The sequence below is a fragment of the Pterocles gutturalis genome, unplaced genomic scaffold (assembly GCF_000699245.1).
Source record: "Pterocles gutturalis isolate BGI_N339 unplaced genomic scaffold, ASM69924v1 scaffold23103, whole genome shotgun sequence".
Taxonomy (NCBI): domain Eukaryota; kingdom Metazoa; phylum Chordata; class Aves; order Pterocliformes; family Pteroclidae; genus Pterocles; species Pterocles gutturalis.
The window spans coordinates 21531-40763 of record NW_010126223.1 but is presented as its reverse complement, the minus strand read 5'-3'; the positions used below and the strand labels follow the sequence as shown (position 1 = coordinate 40763).

Below are 19233 nucleotides of genomic sequence, written 5' to 3'. Positions count from 1 at the left end.
GTTCCCTGGGATCCTCAGTCCCAAACTGCAGTTCCCTAGAGGTACAGGAGGGTCACACCTTCACAAGGGACAGCCATGGGACACTGCAGGCAATGAGGACACCGAGTGAGGGACCACCTATGCCAGACAGGAGGAGAGGCTGCAAGAAAGGATGGCTGACCCATGTCTTCCAGACACCTCAGGGACTGAGGCTGGGTCACACACCGGTCTCTCTTCAGGGTGTAGGTGTTGGCGAGCCCATTTGCAGCCTCAGATAGCCAGGTTCAAGTAATTGATATTGACACAGTAAGTAATTGCTTTCACAAGGCACGGAATATCATGGTGTCTCACCGTATGAGCCAAAGGTCCAAGCAGCTGGAGGGTCTCAGACACATGCACAGGAGGTGGGAGACGTGCAGGGGCTCAGCTGGGCCCCCACTGCAGTATAACCAGCCCCCGTGGCTTTAACTAATTTTGCTCAGATGTTTGATGCCGGTGGCAGTGTCTCGGTGCTGGCGGAGTGTGCGCTATGGTGGTGGTTTTATGGAGGGTTCAGCCCTGCGCCCATCGTCTGCAAGAGGTACAGGAGGGGCCTGTGCAGCCTGGGACAGATGGGGCGACCCTGGATGGTGTACCAGACAGCAACTGTCACCTCAAGAAATAATTAAAATGGTGATTTCTACAACTAAATCCCAAGGCAGGCAGCTGCCGGACCTACGTTATGGTCTGTGGCCCTGAGGGCTTAGAGACAGTTTGTTTGCTGAGTTTAATTACACATTCCACACGAGCTTTGCAAACACACATTTTTACTACCTAACCATTAAGGATCGTGTTTCCTCCCGTAGGCGTGAAAGGGAGCGACTGTGAGTGCTTCTGCGGGGACGCCAGCGCGGGGTCTGCTGCCGTGGCATCGGGGCAACTGCGTGGCTGTGGAGCCGTGAGGTCACAGATGACAGCGTCCTGCTCTGCCCAGGGGGAAGGTCTCCACTTCTGGGTGCCCGTCGGTAACAGCGGTAGGTAAGTGTTAAACTTGAGCACGGTCAGAGAGAGCTGTAGCAGTTTCTGCATTGTGGAAGAGTGTCTGCAAACACGTGGGTGGGTTTACAAGTTATTAAGGAATGGGCTGAACACAGGGCCCTCTGGGAATGCTGGCTAATGAAGAGATGGGTGTTCATCTGGGCACACGTTTATATGGAGTAACATGAGTGAAATTTGTGGTCATTCATTTAAACCAATGCCTTAGCCTAGAGTTACTGTTTCATAGTTGCACTTCAAGAGCTTCCGCTTCTACGATGTGACTTCTGTAAAAGCCAGTAGGTGTTCTTTGTTAGTTAAAATGTTTGATTTTCTTTACACTTAATTACCAGGAAATTTGAAGGTGGCATTTGTCACATCTAGGCTTGGTGAGCCAATTTCCTGTAAACTGCTCCCTGTATGCCAGAGGTATGAAAGATGTTCCATTAATACAAGCTGACATGAATAAAGCACCGAAGAAGACTTCATTGTTCAGACATTGCTAACAGCTTAGTTTATTATTACCTAGCAGAGACCATGATGGCGCAGTTTACCGTGCGCTGGATCCATGAACAACAGTGCCTTTCACTGAAACAATGCTGGTAACAATGTTGAGCAATGCAGAAAAGACTAAGCTAACTGCAGTCTGTAAATTGACTTATTCAAATGCTTGGCATGGCTACTTTCAATTACATCTTTTTTTTTTCTTAATTTTAATAATCTTTGTCTAAGGATTTGAACGAGCTACTAGAAAACTTATTAGTTTTGTATAGCTGTTTGTTTGTTTTAGCTTGTGACATAGTGCTGTTTAATAAGCAGACAGGAAAAAGAACTTCCAGGAAAGAAAACAGAAGCAGAGATAACAAACATTTCCTGGGACCACCACATTAGGTTTGTGTGCAGGCTCAGCAGCAAGCCCTCAAACTTCCTGGGGTCTGAAAAGAAGCACTGACTGCAAGATACACAGCCAGACATGGTATTTTATGGAAGTCCTATTACATCACGACAGCACTTTAGTACCTAATTACCATGTTTCTCTTCTGTTCCCTGTAAACCCCTCACCCAAGGAAAGCTGTCACTAAGGAGAAGTCAAGTGCAGTCCACACAGGGAGGCAATCTCTGATCTCTAAGGGGATTTAGAGAAATAATCCCAGCGCAGTTTAGATCTTGCTCCCTTCCAACACTGATTTGAACCTGAGGTGGAAGGGTACTGTAAGTCTGACTGTAAGACATCGCTAATTTATATTAATATGCATATTTCTATTGGAATACAGAATTACATGATACTTCGGAATATAGAAAGTCATTGTATACAGAAATTCAAATTTTGGCCACAATCTCAGCCCGTTCATGAACTCCAAAGTCCTTTTCCGATAGGAGGCTCATTCCTCACATCCTGGACCAAAGCTTGCTTCAGATCATTTTTAGGCAGTCATTCCCTCATAGCAGGATATCAGATGGTCCAGGGCTATTTTTAAGCTACACACTACAGTCCTATGGTAAAGTAGCCATATACTTCTAACACCACTGTCCTGCTTCCCAGCCTCCTTGAAATACTTCCTGGACCCTTCTCTAAAACCCTCCTCCCATCAAGCCCCCATTGAGACTCTCCTGGCTTTGCTCTCTGCGTTGTAACGCACTTGTTACAGACTCCACAACACCCCTTGTAGAAGAGCTCTGTGACTGCTCTGCGGTTACCCCTCAGAGCCCGTTAGCAGCAGCAAAATGCATCGGGGAGCCAAGACATAGGGACATCATATGAAAGAGTCACCAAATGTCACAGTAGAGAGAGAAACACGATTTTTCATCCTGCAAGAATTTTTGAATTGTTTTTCCCATTCAGATAAAATAATGAGAATCTTAAGCTGTTTTGTGACTTGCAAAACTTTTGAATTATGTTAATTTACATTTTGATAATGGTAAAGCATTTCATTTCACATTTGGGCTTTTGGTTTTTAAACTAAATTAGCATTTTTTAAAGTCTTTCTGAACCATTGTCTTTTAAAGAAATCAAAATGAGATATTCTGACAATTTCAAAACAAGAAGATTCAAGTGAAATAAGAAAGCTGGCAAAAGATTACTTTCGTTCTTTGGAAAAAAGCTCTCCATTTCAATAAATTGTAATTTTTCCACAAAAAAGCATTCCTGGCCAATTCAGCTGTACATTGCATTGAGTACTCCCAGGTGTGACATGTTCTCTTTGTTTCTGTAGTTGTCTGGAAGGCAGAGGCTACGCTTTCTGGAGTCTAAAACTCAACCTGAAAAGAAAGAACAAGGGTGTCACTCTAGTAATAGGATGTGAAGGAGTCTTGTCTAGCACATGTCCTGCCCACTTTGTATTTCTTTTGCTTGCTGCGAGGAGGTGGAGGTCGGTATGTTAATGCTGTGTCAGAATGGTCCTCAGCACAAAGGCTCTTCTCTTGTCCAAGACGCTCTCTATTCCAAACATGGAACATCCTCAGGGAGCAGCTCCGTAGGGTTTCAGGAAATTAAAACTGTGAGAAACAGCAACACTCTCAAATCTACAGGTCCATGGGACTTTTTGACCATGATGCCACCAGCCAGTAAGATAGCTGGTTTATCTTACCCGTGAAAATAGATGGGGACCATCATCTACTCCCACTATAGATAGTGGGAAACAGTATTTCATTCAGAATCTACATACATTTCTATGGAACATTATTTTCTTGAGAGGAAAGCGATGAGATGAGAATGTGCCCTGGTCTTCAGGAACTGGGGAGGAGCTCACTGGAGGATTAACAGAAGGTTATCAGTGTGTTAAATGGGCATATGTCAGAGGAGGAAAAGAATGTTGGAATCACCAAGCATTTTCCTACTGTCTACCATTGGTTTTGCATTGGGCTTTATAATCTTAACCAAGAGAGTTTGCTCAGAGCACAGCAACATGTTAAGTTAGCAGAATGTCTCAGTAATGCAGAAGTGCAAAGTAAGTCTTACTAGGCAAAGTTATGGCCATTAGGCTGAAGGCAGGTGCAAAAACCCCGAAAGGCAAAGTATCCAAGAATTACAAAAGCTTTGGGATAACTACTGCTGCAGTAAGCTACCTCAAAGAAAAAGTAAAAAAGCGTGGAGAGATAGAACTTTGCAGCAGTCAGTGCTTTGTGCTGCCTTAACAGCTGTCTGGAATTGATGCCCTTTTACGTGTCTCTCAGCTTAAACACAGCCTTTGACTTCTCAGTTGTGGACCACAGAGACACACAGTGGCAACGTGCTTTGGGAATATATTGAGAGTGACAGGCATTAAGAATACAGTGAAGGTGGTGACTGCCAGCATGATCTGTAACAGTAATTTCATTGTTTCCTTCATGGTGATTCTGTTTTCTTTCAGCCAGTAAAATGGAAATGATGGCAGATGACTATGATACAAGAGATATCTTGAGGCCGTTGGTGTTCCGTCTCCATGAGAATGTCCCTGCAATAGTCCGTGAGGTTTTACTGCAATGTGGCTGGACTGAATTTGACAAAAAGGCTCAAGACGACGCAGACTGGAACCTGTACTGGCGGAACTCACCTTTCCGCTTGACAGACCACCACAGCATTAAACCATGGCAGAGACTCAACCACTACCCAGAAGCTGTCCGGATCACCAGAAAAGACTACTTGGCAAGGCATCTGAAACGTATGAAAGGATCATATGGATCAGCTCTGTATGAATTTAGTCCAGTGGCATTCATCATGCCCAATGACTATGTCAAGTTTATAGCAGAATACAGAAAGGAGAGACAGTCAATAGGCAGAAGACCTTGCTACTGGATTTGCAAGCCTGTGGATCTCTCCCGTGGAAGAGGCATACAAATTTTCCAAGACATTAAAGACTTAGTATATGACTGTACAGTCATTGTGCAGAAGTACATTAGCAACCCCTTGCTCATTTCAGGGTATAAACTGGATCTGCGCCTTTATGTGTGTGTCACCAGTTTTTGCCCCCTCACAATTTACACTTATGAAGAAGGACTGGTGAGGTTTGCCACTGAAAAGTTTGACCTCGGTTCTCTGGACAATGTCTATGCCCACCTAACAAACACCAGCATCAACAAAAACGGAGCTTCATATAGAAAATACAAAGAAGGGATTGGCTGTGGCTGTAAATGGACATTCAGCAAGTTTCGTTCTTACCTTCGAATATTTGGGGTTGATGACATGGTCCTCTGGCAGAAGATCAATAACATAGTGATTCTCACCCTGCTTGCTGTAACCCCCTTACCTGTGGCTTCCAACTGCTTTGAGCTCTTTGGCTTTGACATCCTGATTGATGACAAATTCAAGCCATGGCTTTTAGAAGTCAACTACAACCCAGCCTTGTGTTTAGACTGTTCCATTGACGACACTGTGAAAAGAAAACTTCTTCATGATGTTGTTGAACTGCTGAACTACAAGCAGATTGACTCTTTCAGGCAAAACCAAGTGGTTGGGATAAAGGCTGGCAGAAGGCGGGTGCCCTGGAGCACAGCTGGTGAGAGTGCCACGGAGGAGACTCATGGCTTACTCACTTGCCAAAAAGTGGATAAATGTCCTTCTGCTTCTTCTGTACAACCTGCCCTGCAGGCTGTGAGAGGATCAGCTCATAAGGTGGCTACCCTGACCAAGAAAGCTGCCAGAGCACATCCAAGAAAAACACTGACTTCCCTGCTGCGGGAAAGGATGAACACGCCACAGACACCCTCCCAAGCAAAAGCTGAAGCTAAAAAAGAACGACTTGCAGGAGCTGGGCATTCTCCACGGGAGTCTGCCCAACTCAGCCGCTTGTTGCCAACACCTGACTTCTGCAACTACAGGTTAACCACACGCCCCTATTTCCTCTCTGATAAAGACCAGAGGCCTGTCCCCCGTGTAGGAGATTTTGTCCTTATTTTTCCTTTCAATGAAGCTGCACTTCAAGCTTCCAGGGGTGGGACAGATATAAAGAGCATCATAAAGGAAATGAACAAATTAGTGAGCAAACAGCATCAAAACAGCAGAAAACAACAAAAAGCGCAGGCGATTTAACTTCTGTGTAACTTCGTGGTGTTAGGTTATATAGACACACCATAAACGATAATTTTAGCTGGAAGGAGGTAGATGTACACTGCAATTTTATTAGAAAGAGAGATGTCTCAAAAAACTACACAATTTTAAAATTATAATTTAGCAACTACCATGAGAGGTTATTTTTTAAAATTAACCAATTTTTAAAATTAATTCTTGCAATATTAATGTAATCCCAGAATAAAAATAGAGAATTACAGTTCTCCAAACATCCTCAGAAGTGCCAGTCTTTGTTTATTATTTTTCTCAGCGATCTTTGCTCCTTTTCCTAACTAAGGGGACTTTGTGACTTGAAAAACTGTTCACTTTACACCAGGGAGCATTCAACATGCACTCAGTTTACAAAGGTACAGGTAATATGAATGACACAAAACTATTGGGTTTTTGAAGAATCTGGTGAACGTTCAACAGACTGGATCAAACCTCTCTCTCACAGACTCTTGATTAGCCACCTGATGTGTACAGTGGTTAGGCAGCTTGGTTTTGCTTGCAATGGTACTTTGGTGATCAGCTGTGCACAGAAGAATACTAACACTGCACTGAAGCATTTGAGCTGATGGTCAAAACGCTGCCTTTCCCTTGTACATTTTTGCTGCCCCCAGGTGTCTGAAGGGAAATAACCCTGTTCAGAAGTCACAGCATATTCTAAATCTGAATCAAAATTGAGGCCAAAACCTGGCTGTAGCATGCTTCTGCTAATGCCAGAAAACCTGTGTAAAGTCAAGAAGTGGGGGTTCCCAGCTGTGTTCCGTCTCCCTGAAGGATTCACAAAGCTGTTCACTAAACCCTCTAGGACAAAAACCATAGTAAAGGAGGGATGTGTATTGCTCCAGTTTAAGTAAATACGTAATCACACTTAAATTGGATTATTTGTGTTCTTACAACAACGGACTAGGTAGAGCCGTTACTGCTTCAGGTTAACTAATGCAAGTGGAAGGTAGAGGAGCCAGAGCATGAGAATCAGCCTGAGAAATATAATGTGGCATGTGTCATAACTGGTCTGTGAAGGACTCCCAGTTATAACAGACCTGACAGAGCTTGTCATTTACGTAGGGGTTTTTCTGTCTCTTCCTTTTCAAACCAAATTTGTGCCCCTTATTTCAATAATGCCTTTGCTTTTACACTACAAAATATTACTTGAAAAACATGACTTGGTAAAAATGATGGACCCACACAGGTTGGCAAAAGTACTGTGAAATCCTCAGTAGTCTCACCCTTTGACTTCTCCAATTAAAGTTTTGCCGTTGTTTTGCCAGAAAGTTGAACCAGGAATAGCAGAACCAAGAATACTTACCTACCATTACAACCTCCCTGTGAGCAGGAGCTAACAAGGTGAATGCACATATTAGCGAGGTGTTTGTACACACACACCTCTGCATGCACACAGTTTAGAGACTGACTTGCATGCATATGTTACACCTGTGCAAGATCGCAGACCTAAATATTCCAGAATCAGAATGCTTCCTACAAGTACAGTAGAGAGTGCTTAATAAAGCAAGGAGCAAGCAGCATACAAACAAAATTGTTCCTTATTTAATTTACCATTAGAAGTGATTATATACACAGGTTGTTGAATGGCAAACAGTGATTTAAGGCTAAAAGCTGCAAACAAAGCCTTTTTTTCTGTGTTAGTATAGAAACAAAGAGAATGTCAGCATATTAACTGCAGAACAGGGACCTTTTGTTAAAAGGAATTCCTGGGAACAAAAACAGTGGTCCTTTACAAAAGGTTAGTGTCACATCTAGTTTCCCAGGCAAACTGAAAACTTTAATCACATTTTTTATGAAGCTTAACAGAGAAAAAAAAAAAAAAAAACAAAACAAAAAACAAAAAAAAACCAAAAAAAACCCACCTAGATTTCTTTTAGTCAGCATAAGGCAGCACTGAACTGAAATTCTTAGTGAAACACATGGAAAAGAATGATATCTTGGATTTCTTTTAATTAGAGTTTCCTTTTACAAAACATATAAAATATATTAAATATTTCCATAGTGAAAACCACAGGTTTCTAAACTGTTCCTTTGTTACACAGGAGTAAAGGAGAAACAATGCAGTTTTGTTATCACTGACATCAAGCTGCATGGATATTCAGGGCATCATAATTAAATTCATAAATCGCAGCATATGTATGATCAATGTTAGCAACACTTCTTGCTCTATTCAGTCTTCTTCCAAAGATGTGCGGTAATTTGAGTGGTGATTTGTCCACAGTCTGACCCACTAGAAACTGTAGAGAAGAAAGAGCAATTCCATAATCTTGCAATTATTTTGCACTTAGGTGTGAGAAAAAGCTAAAGCAGTATGCTATGCAAGTGTGTTTGTTGCTACAGGAACCTGAAGGCCTTGAGGAGATAATTGGTCTTCTCAGTCAATGGGCAGGTAATGAGCTGAGCTCTACAGAGGAGATGCTTCAGTGCTTTGGAAAAATTCAAGACAGATAATGGACAGGCAGTCTTTGGGGAAGGCAGCTGAAAGCAGCATCTGATAAATGATTAATCCCCCTAGGTATCAAGTGCCATCCAGAGAGCCTTAAAACTGGAGAGATTGACTCACCAGAAATATTTTTGCACTACTGGAAGAATAAAGGCAGTAGTGGCAAAGATTAATTCAAAACACAGCAACACAGAGTCTGAGGAAAGACCGCTGGAGGAAGAACAAAGGGCTGTTTCATCCAAATAATGACCAGGGTGGAATGAACATTACATCTTGTCTTTAAATGCACAAGACAGAGTTCTTAGATTATGATAATATAATTATTGAATAATTCAGGTTGGAAGGGACGTCCAGAGATGTGACTGTTCACTCAGCTCCTGCTCAGGTTTTGGTCTAACATACAGCTCATGGTAATTCCTGATACATGCTGAGATCTTCTGCTCCAAAGAGCCTAACCAAACTGAAAACATTAATCACTTCCACCAAAAAAAAAAAAAAACCCAAAAAAAAAAACCACCAAAAAACGCAGATTTGTTTTAGTCAGCATAAGGCAGCACTGAACTGAAATTTGAAAAGCTTTGTAGACTTGAGGTTCTTATGCCGTGCTCCTTAACTGTAGTCACTTTTGTAACTAGCTAGTGAAAAAACGAGGAAAAGTGTGATCGGTGTCATGAAACAAACACTTCGATGAGAAGTACTGTGTGCATTTATTTTAATGTTACACACACAAAGAAGGCAAGACTGCATCTCCTTCAAGTCTCACTCAAGAGGCATTTCATTCGGGTAAGGTTATTCCAAACTAAGCAGCAGTCACTGAGCCAAAGTAAATTTCAGCCCTATAGGTCCATCCGTTAATTTTTGCGAGGCTTAAGTCTTCCTAACAGTTCTGACCTGCCAAGGAAAGGGGTTGAGCTACTTACGTACAGTGCATCCCTTTGAGGGGATCACTTCTTATCTAGGATGATATTACCCGAGAGTTTGGAGTACTTAGTTTCCTGTCTGCCGTTGCAGTACACAGTTTTTATTGTGCCGTCTGGGTACTCCCGCCTCCTGAACTGCGCGGTGTGAATCTCCTTTTGGCCGTTACTGAATGCCACTATTTTATCTCCGTTCCTGAAAGGAATAGCAATGAATGAAGTGATGAGAAGGCACTGTCTGTCATTAACCTATCTCACTGAGCTGTCTAATGTGACACAATGAAAGTGGAAAATCATAGAATCACAGAATCATTAAGGTTGGAAAAGACCTCAAGGATCATCAAGTCCAACCATCAACCCAACACCACCCAACCCACTAACCCATGTCCCTGAGCACCACATCTACACGTTTCTTAATGTCAAAGGGAAACTTTCTCAGATAGGTTATAATTCACCTCAGAATTTACGTAGGATGGTATTAGAGATGCGATCTCACACTAAGATTTCAATACAAAGGTACTTCAGTACATAGTATAATACCTAACGCATGATGAGGTCTGCATTTTACATGACTTCCTCGTGCAGAGATCTCAAGGCATTTTCAAAGCAGGAAATCTATTTTACAACAGGATCTTCCCTAAGCCCAGAAGTAGCACAAGTAAGAAGGTGCTGCTGTTGTTTTTCCTCATTTTATATGGAGGAATAGAGAGATAACACATGAAGAGCCTTGCCTAAGATCTAGGAACAGAGCTCAGGAGCCCTCATCCTAAGTCCTTTGGTGCCTACACTGTTAACACAGACAACTGGTTATCTCCCAGCAACCCAGTGTAAAGTTACATGGAACTAGATGAGGAAAATTTCAGTCAGTTTTCCAGTGATAAATGGTCACATATCACCCAAGTTGGAAGTGAACAATTTTCAGTGCCACATTATAGCAAAACCGTCGTTATCTTACAAATCCTTTCTCCTTTCATCTGTAAATTTCCCAGCAATGCAGAATCCAACCACAGTTGTAAATGTCAGTATCATTGTACCTGTGTTCAACGCCTGGTTCCTGTCAATAACACGAGACTTACTTTTCTACTTTTACTACTGTACCATCTGGGAAAAAGGTTTCCTTGATTCCATCACTATAGAGGCATTTCACTGTGTGATCTGGGAACATGATTTCTTGTGTGCCATCAGGATAATGTTTTTCTGTGGAAAAGAAGATGTAAAAAGTCTGTCTAGTATTCTTTCGTGTTGCTTTACACAGAGCTAGATCAGATTTTTTTGGACATTGTAGCGAGGATGGAAATTATATGCAATATACTGCCAGAGAAATTAAAGAATCAAATAATCAGAGAATAAAAATTATAAGAGATGCATTTACATCTCATTATTATCTCTTATTTGTAGGAGGAAACTGAGCAGTAAAGTGATGGATCATACTGGAAGCGAAATGCAAAGACAATGCAAAATGAAAAGCAAATACTGAATCTGCTGGAATCAGAATCAGATGACACTTTCATAACTGAAACTTTCCTGCACATGTAGTTCACGTGTATGAGCTCTTGTATACCTATCTGATTATTAGGGAACTGCAGCACCTCCAGGCCATCTGGATAAGCCGTGTGGGTTGTCTGTGCATCTGCATAATAATAAATCTGGAAGGAGAATTAAGTGTTTGCAGCATGTTCACAGTATTTGCATAAGGAGATTCAACCATAACAATGTGCTTAAAAATAAGGCATCTTTAAAAAGTCATTTCAAAGTCGTTTTCTGTATCTGGCATCCATAAAAGTAGCTATGTTTGCATAGCTGTTCCTTCCTCTCATTCACCCCCCTCCTCACGGCTGTGTGTGGATAATGCTACTTTCATCTCTGTAGCATACAAGAGAACAGTGCACGCATGAAAATAATCTTCCCACCTCTTTGCTTTGGCTCCCATCCATGCACTATTAATTTAAAATAGTCCCACTGCTGCCAAGGCCTCCTTTTTTTCCACTCTAGCTCACATTATTGTTAACTATTTATGTTTACATAGTGCCAAGAGGGAAGAACTCCCTATGCTACCTATCCTACAAATATATAAAAAACCAGTCCTTGCTTCAGATGGCTGCGCCTGCACTTGGCCTTCTTTTAGTCTCCTTTAGTCTTCTTGGCCAACTACCCCTTTGTTCCTCTGACTGTTCACCTTAGTCCCTTTCCTATTTTGTCCTTGTAGATGAAGCAGTTTCACCACTCGGCATTGTTAAACCAACACCCTTCCTCATCCATTTCTCACAGAATTGATAGATCAAGATAAATGATAGGACCTTGTTGGAAAATCGCTTAATCATTTCATTTTCCTTGTAGAAAAAAAAGTTACATACCACTCTTTGATCCGGCATGATCTTCTTTACATCTCCATTGAAAAAGCTGATCGTTGTCATCCTTTTATCAGCACTGATCTCTTTTTTGGTACCATTGCGGAAAGTGATGATTCGACGTCCATCAGTAAGCACCTCTTCTACCTGAAAACACATAGAGCATCTATTGTAAATGAAGTCAAAGAAATTAACATCGCACAACCTTCCAATTAAACTGGAGCGTGTAGTAAGTCACACTATGTCTTTGTATTTCAAAAGCTATCTCTGCACCACAGGTACGTTACTGTTTCCTCATTTGGGTGTAAAAGAGGCCTAAAGGAATTTTCTTTTCACAAAATGAACTTATTTCTAGCACTCAGCCCAAGTTCCCACCCCACCACCTTGTTTTTCTGTTAGGCGAGGTAAGACACACAGCCCTGTGTGGCAATAGGGAAGCCATTCAGGTTTTTCCTTGACCACCTTCAGTGAGTTACTGTCTGTACTCATGTCATATATGCTGGTACACCTTCCACACAAGTCACTCAAGAGACCCTGGTTCTGGATTGTGTGAACCGAAATGACTGAACTTGGTGTATTAACACAGACTGCTGACATATATTCCAACTAACATAACCCTGTAGAGACATTCAGAACTACAGAAATGAATGTGGCTGCGTGCAGAGAGCTGCAAAATTGCTCAAAACTTCTTTACAACAGGGGGGCAATAATACCTCATGGTTTAAACCCAGTCAGTGGCAAACACCATGCACCTCTCTCTCTCTCCTGTCCTGGAGGGTGGGGGAGAAAATTGGAGGGGTAAAGATAAGGAGTCCCGTGGGTTGAGGTAAGAACACTTTAATAATTGAAATAAAATTAAAAATAATAACTATAATAATGATAATTATAATATATACAAACAAGTGATACTCAGTGCAACTGCTCACCACCTGCTGACCATGGCCCAGCCCGTTCCCAGCAAGTGATCTTGAAGCAAAGAAAGTCTTGAAACTGCGATCCCAGAAGAGAGCAATTACCTTCCCAGCTGACCCACATTAATATACTGAGTATGACTCAGTATGGCATTGTCTAGTTTGGATTAATTGCTCTGGCTATGCTCCCTCCCAGCTTCTTGTGCACCTGCACACTAGCAAAAAATGAGAAGTTGTAAACATCCTTGGTTTCTTCTCATTCTAAATCCCGTAATGAATCCAAAACACAGCGCTATTCCAGCTACTAAGAAGAAAATTAGCTCTAGACAACCAAAACCAGTGTGCTTTTCTACAAACAATACATTGGTCAAATAAGACTTCATACCTAGCACAGCCTCTGGTTAATCAATTTTCCTGGAATTACTATGACAGCTGGTTCTGTTCAGCATATATCAAAACCCGTAACAGAATTTATTTGGTGAAGTCCAAAGAAGAAGCCAACCAGAAGATGCAACATAGCTCTGCCATGTGATTCCAATTTTATCAGACTCTCCACAAAAAGGGAATACATCCCAACCAAAAAACCCCCCCAAAAAAAGCCCAAAACCCCCCCAAAAAACCAACCAACTAAACAAAAAAAAATAACCTGGGGGAAGAGAAATGCAGTATTTCCCCAAGCAGGCATTATAATGATTATTGAGGGCAAGATTTTAGGTTTTAGAAATGATTTTATTTAACCATTAACTAGTTCATAATGGAAAGATGTTCTTATACTTACTTATGACAAAAGGCATTGCTACAAGAAGTCCACGTAGTTTAAAGGAGGGGAGTTATCTCTTCCTAAAGGTATCAGTCCCCATTTTGACCTCTCTCTCTAGTTGCACAAGAAAGTCCAGCCCACCTGGGCGGGGTGCAGGTTTTTGGGGTGCAGTGTGGGATTTCGGGGGGGTGCAGGGTTTGGGGTGCAGTGTGGGTGTTCAGGAGGTGCAGGGTTTGGAGGTGCGGGGGGTGTTGGGGATTCGGTGGTGTGCAGGGTTTGTGAGTGCAGTGTGGAGGTTCGGGGGGTGCAGGGTTTGTGAGTGCAGTGTGGGAGGTTGTAGGGCTGTAGGGTTTTGGTGTGCAGTGCAGGAAAAATGTCAGAGTGAACTTTTTTTCACAATTAGTTTTCTTTCGAGGATCAAACCAACAGATATTGTATTTGCTACCTCTAGAAGAGGGAATTGTGATTGGTAGAAGCTTTCGCAGAGCCCATCTCAGCATTAGCTATAAAAGAATTATCATCTCAAACCAGTATTCTCTGAACAACTGTTACGTTGCAAAAGCCATTTCTATGACTGTTCATCGTTTCATTAATCAACACCTGCATTGGTAGGGTCAGAAGAGAAGCCCAGACACAGAAACTGCATTACTGTCTTAACTTTAGCCAAAAACCTTATCCAGAATTGACAACTCAGTCAATGTACCACTGATGCTACTGCAGGTGTAGCCAGCTGTGTATGATGAAAGGCTTCTCCCACAAGTGGTGTCTCCCACAATGGCTCACTGCCATTAGATTTCGCTTCCAAGGAAAGAAAACAATGGCCTTTAATCTTGCACCACAAAACACCATCACTACCTCACTACCACTTTTCCATTTCTAACGGTAAGTATATCATTCCTCCCAGCCCACAAATGAGGTCGCTGAAACAAAAAGGAGTTGGTCAAAGTCATAGAGCAAAGCTGTGTGGGAGGTAAGAAAATCATTTGGCTACTTGATTTCCAGCCCATCCGCTAAACATATTTCCTACCATTCATGGTGTGAACTTCACACTTCAGCTCTTCTTTAAGGAACAGACACTTAATTGGAGGCATAATTGTCTATGGTTACTTGAAGTAGTGACTTCCTATTGGTGATCTCTTCAAGTATTTTTACATCCTATTTTATCTCACCTTTCCATCGCGATACTCTATTTTTTGCTGCACCTCTTCCTCACTTTTTCTTCTTTCTTGATGTAACATTGACCTTCTAGATAATATTGATTTTGGAGGCTGTATTACGAAAACATCACAGTCAGTATTATGTAAAAATAAATGTTTTAAAATTAATGAAAATAATTTTAATCAACTGTGCAAAAAATGTATTTACTTTCACACACACAGAGGAGAGCTGCCCTTTTTTCTGGTATCGCCTATTTGTAATGAATAGACATAACTAGAAATGTTGCACAAAACTTCAGTTTGCAAAGCAAAAGATAGCATAAAGTCCAAAAATGAGGTGACAAGAGTGCATTCTTGCCAAACTGCACTATAGGAAGTGGAGAGAATAAACACAAGAAGAAGGAACAGAACTGTCTCTGAATAGTGGGTTACTGATTTGCAAAGTGAGGTGCCTGTATTAGCTAGCTGCACTCTTCAAAACAAATTACAGGGATGTTAACTGTAGGTAATGCTAACTATGTAACTAAGGGCTATTCAGGATGTTACCCACCGAATTTACCATTACAAGGAGTGCTCTCTGCACTGGGTCCTTAAGTTAATTGACCTCTGGCACCATAGCATCCAGAACAGTTACTGGCTGATGTTAATTACAGTTTGGAGATGTGGTGTATTTTGAATGGTGGGATCCAAAGGAAGAGGGAGTACTGCTCCCCACAGGGCAATTATCTGCTCCAGTAAAAAGCTGTGAACACAGTGCCTGAAGTTGCCAGATCCATCGCTAAAGCTCTGTGTCCGCTGCATAGCATAGGAAATAGGAGTGGAAGATTTGCTTTTCCTTGGTGTGTTCTATTTCAGTTCACAAATGGAAAGAAGACAGTTGCTGATCGTAGAAGAGCCAGAATAATAAGTTGTTTAAACCTTTGATTCAGCATCCAGAAAAACAGGAGAACTGTCTGTAGATACTTTGTTGTCATATGCAGTTATGCCACTTCTCCTGTGTGTGGTCACAGAAGCCACTTTACTCTGAGGTTTTAGCGATTTTTCTGTCTTTTTAAGGTTAAGAGTCTCTTCTTCCTGAGAGGAAATGAAAATGTTAAATAGCAACATGAATCTGTTCATGTCCAACAGTTGTGCAGGAACATCTAGATAAAAAAATCTACTATCTTATTTGCAAGCCATTGCAATATTGTTTTAAAGAGTGTACTTATGAGCAGAGGCAAGAAAATAAACCCAGAAGAGTATTGCTCCCAGCTGAATGGGAGTTAGCATGCTTTATATGAAAACTAATATCACAGAATCACTGAATTATTTTAGAGAGTTACATGGTGAAATACCTCCGTTTCTTCATTGTTACTGCAGAGTGCAAATGTGCAAGTGTTGTTGCTGTGGTTATGTGAGAAGGGCATGTCTTCTGAGCTATCTGAAATGGGCAAAGACCTGCCTGTAAGAAAAAGCAAAGTAAAAGGGGTCATCAAAAGCATGTGAAAATTGCTGAATCACATGTTTCCATACCTAGCTCAGAAGGTTTTTTAAAGATGCTGGCTCTCAGATTCTTGCAACACATTGCTGCTTATACTGATAATGTTTGCTAACAGCTTGCACATCAGCTTGTGCTGTGTCCTGGACCAAAGTGAAGTGCAGACTTCTCCCACCTGGGGTTCCAGAACAACAAACTCGGTGAGTAAGCAGGGAACAGCACAATCTGCTCTCCCTCTCTTGAAAAATATAAATTTCATAATTTTTAGAAAGATTCTTAGAAAGAATCACAGGAGAGTTTTAGTGACAACATATTGCCTGTGAGCCAGGAGCTGGGGAGCAGTGTCTCCTAGTCCTTTGCAGAACACTCTAAGCAGGCAGAAAGTTCCCACAAATCTTACCTTTTACATAGGAAGATGAGTTAGGCTCCTTAAAACCACCACTCAGATGCGAGACAGCTCCAGGTGATTTCCTGTCTTCTGTTCTTCTCCCAGTAACAGAGGGTTGATATACAACCTGAAGCAAAATGGAGAGACCCTGACATACAGCCACGCTTCACTGTAACATGGGAGCTATCAGTGACATGGCCAGAGTGCACTTCCCCTTTCCAGGAGTCGAGTGAAAGAGACAGGAATGGAGGAGCTGGAAGAAGCCTCAGAGAGGACCGTCCCCCCCATCCCCTTGCCCTGTCCCTTCTCTTGGGAGCTGCATTCCAGCAGCTCCCATTCTTGGTCCACGTCAGGTTGCATCGCAGCCATGCCCGTGCCTGGCCATGCACCTCATTGATCCAAATCCTGTCTTCCTGTCGTGACCTGTCTCATTACGATGGGTTTTGATGATTGGGTCTAATCAGGATCCCAGTCCAGCTTATGAACAACGCTGTAAAAAGACAACAAAGGCAGTCTAAATAGACCTTGCTACTGACTTACTTTTTCTTGTTCAAAAGGTGTCAGTCTTCCCTGGTGAGGTGTCCTCCTGCCAGTCGGTGTTGTGCTTCTGCCAAGGGAGCAGTTAGATGGTTTCTTTTCTTCATGTTCCTTTGTCACTGATCTCAAAGGATCAGCCCTTTGCACAGAGTTTTTTATTGCCTAAAAAGTTTGAATACATTTGTATTAAGTTTATATAAACGTCTCTGAATAACATTAAAAATCCTTCTACAACAGGTGCATCATTAACTGTTTAAAACCTTTAGGAAAATGTTTATTTGTGTATGTGGGCATACATACAGGCACACAGACACACACACATATTTTATACACCGTTCTCTATTTGGGGGTCTTATTTTACTTCCCACGTTTCCCTTTACTTGGACAATATTGCAACTCAAGGGTAATCCAAGGTGCATAGCTCAAGGCCAACAGCTGGTCTCAGGCTCTCATCCCTCCATCCTGACCATCCTGCCAAGAGCAGGAAAGCTATCCCTCTCTGGGATACCACGACTGAACTGACCCCAGTAAAATATATCACATGAGAGTTGATTTTTACCTGCCAGATGTCCACTCTTTTTTACACCTTGCTCTCATATCTCTCCATCAATCGAGGCTGACACAAGCCTTGTTAGGACCCCAAGAAAGATGGGAGCCACAGAAGAGGAATAAGATGTGAATGGTTTCAAACAAATTACAGCAGATATTTAGAGTGGAAAGGTCACTGTTACTCCAAAGCGCTTCCCCAATTTTTCTTGGAGACCTTCGATCAGAACACAAGAGGAAATATACAATATTCCTGCATGACCACCATGAGATATGTGGGATTTACACTGCCAGGGGTTGGCAGCTGCAAGGAAAACATGTTGGTATGACAGGAGAACTGAGGCTGCACTCTTACCTAGTCAAACCTTATGAAGGTACTGAACCTAACATAGAAATGCTTGTCAGTATGAGACAAAGGCATAGTCTCACTGCCCGTATCGCTGAGGTTGTCCCAGAAAGGGCAAGGGATGGTGTCTGGGTCTGTCAGAACAAATAGCAGAAGAATCTCTAAAGCATTGAGCTGATAAATGACTAGGAGCAAGCACATCACGGTCAGAAACATTCAAAAAGCCCATGGAAATGGTAGTGGGTACTCTTGATTTTGAACTTTCTTGCCCACTGGAGAGGGTCTGCTTGGGAAGGTGAGTGTAAGCAGTCCACAGAAAGAAGATATTTGCTATCAGCTTCATTTGCCCAAGTCCACGAGCTATTGCTCATATAAAGGGGCTGCAGGGTCGGGGGAAGAAATGGCCTTCCAACATGCACAAGGTAGATCGATTGTTTCCCATCTCTGGTGAAAACAGAATAAAAATTAATCAGCTGATTATCTGGTGGCAACAAGAAAGATGGATTTTAGTTCTGAAGTAAAACTCCATAACTAAAAGAACAGGTAGGTGGCAGAAGATGCCAGCTCATTTTGGATCTTTCTCAGGGGAACTAGTGAAGCACAGATTAAATAGCCATCAGTGACATTCATCCTGCTCTTGGCAAAAGGAGGGACCAGGTGACCTCCTGAGGTTCCTCCAGTCCTACAGATCTATGCTATCAGGCAGGCAGCAGTGAGCAGGAGAATGTGTTTTTACTCAGGGCCCACCTAGACCAGAGAAACTTTAAAAATATTATGTTCTCCTTGATCCTCCTGCTCAACAATAATCCTTTAAATTTTCTAATGAGCTTTTTCCTCCCAGATGCTAGTACCTACAGTTCTTCATCATTCTGATATAAATGAAACTGTCCTGGAAATCTCTCATTTGTCAATTCCCATAAATAAGGCACTCTTGCAACTTTCAAATACCACAGTTTGTGTCACAGAGTTTGCATTCCCACTAACATAAAAAAGCTGGGGAAAAGCCAACAAATACTCATGGATTAAGCAGTGAATATTCAAATGCTACAAAGGTCTGTCTACATATTCCCAGAACTCATACTTCCCTGCTTCAGAGTTAGTAAATGATCAGGAAGAACATTCATAGACAGGGAAATAACATGCTCAAAGGTCATCAAAATCCCTTGCAAGATTAGACAGCAAAATCCACCTAATAAGATTGGAAGTAAGTACCTTTGACCCTGGTTGAACCTTTTCCAACAAGAACATTAAGAAATGTTATCAGTATACCTTTCAATAGAACCCTTCCCTCTGCAAATGAATGTGCCTTTTCTCATAGAAATCACTAACATCTATCCCGAGTTCCATGTCTGGCAGGAAACCTGCAACTCAT

The 19233-nt window shown here is 41.9% G+C and overlaps 2 protein-coding genes across 2 annotated transcripts in view; one reads left to right on the top strand and one right to left on the bottom strand.

Annotated features, from left to right (window-relative positions):
* The first annotated feature begins 4351 nt into the window (after positions 1-4351).
* On the top strand, positions 4352-6012 carry TTLL2 (tubulin tyrosine ligase-like family, member 2). The gene is given in 2 exon segments (XM_010078913.1): positions 4352-5957; positions 5960-6012. Coding segments are annotated over 2 exon segments (1659 nt in total).
* Positions 6013-9418: 3406 nt separating this feature from the next.
* The window catches only part of LOC104465746 (centromere protein J-like), a 31157-nt gene continuing 21342 nt past the window's right edge, over positions 9419-19233 (bottom strand). Inside the window, exons 11-17 of the mRNA XM_010078912.1 lie at positions 16445-16559; positions 15902-16008; positions 14580-14678; positions 11746-11886; positions 10953-11037; positions 10468-10588; positions 9419-9587 (exon numbers count right to left, since the gene is read on the bottom strand). Of these exons, the coding sequence (XP_010077214.1) occupies positions 9419-9587; positions 10468-10588; positions 10953-11037; positions 11746-11886; positions 14580-14678; positions 15902-16008; positions 16445-16559 (837 nt within the window). The remainder of the gene's footprint in view (positions 9588-10467; positions 10589-10952; positions 11038-11745; positions 11887-14579; positions 14679-15901; positions 16009-16444; positions 16560-19233) is intronic.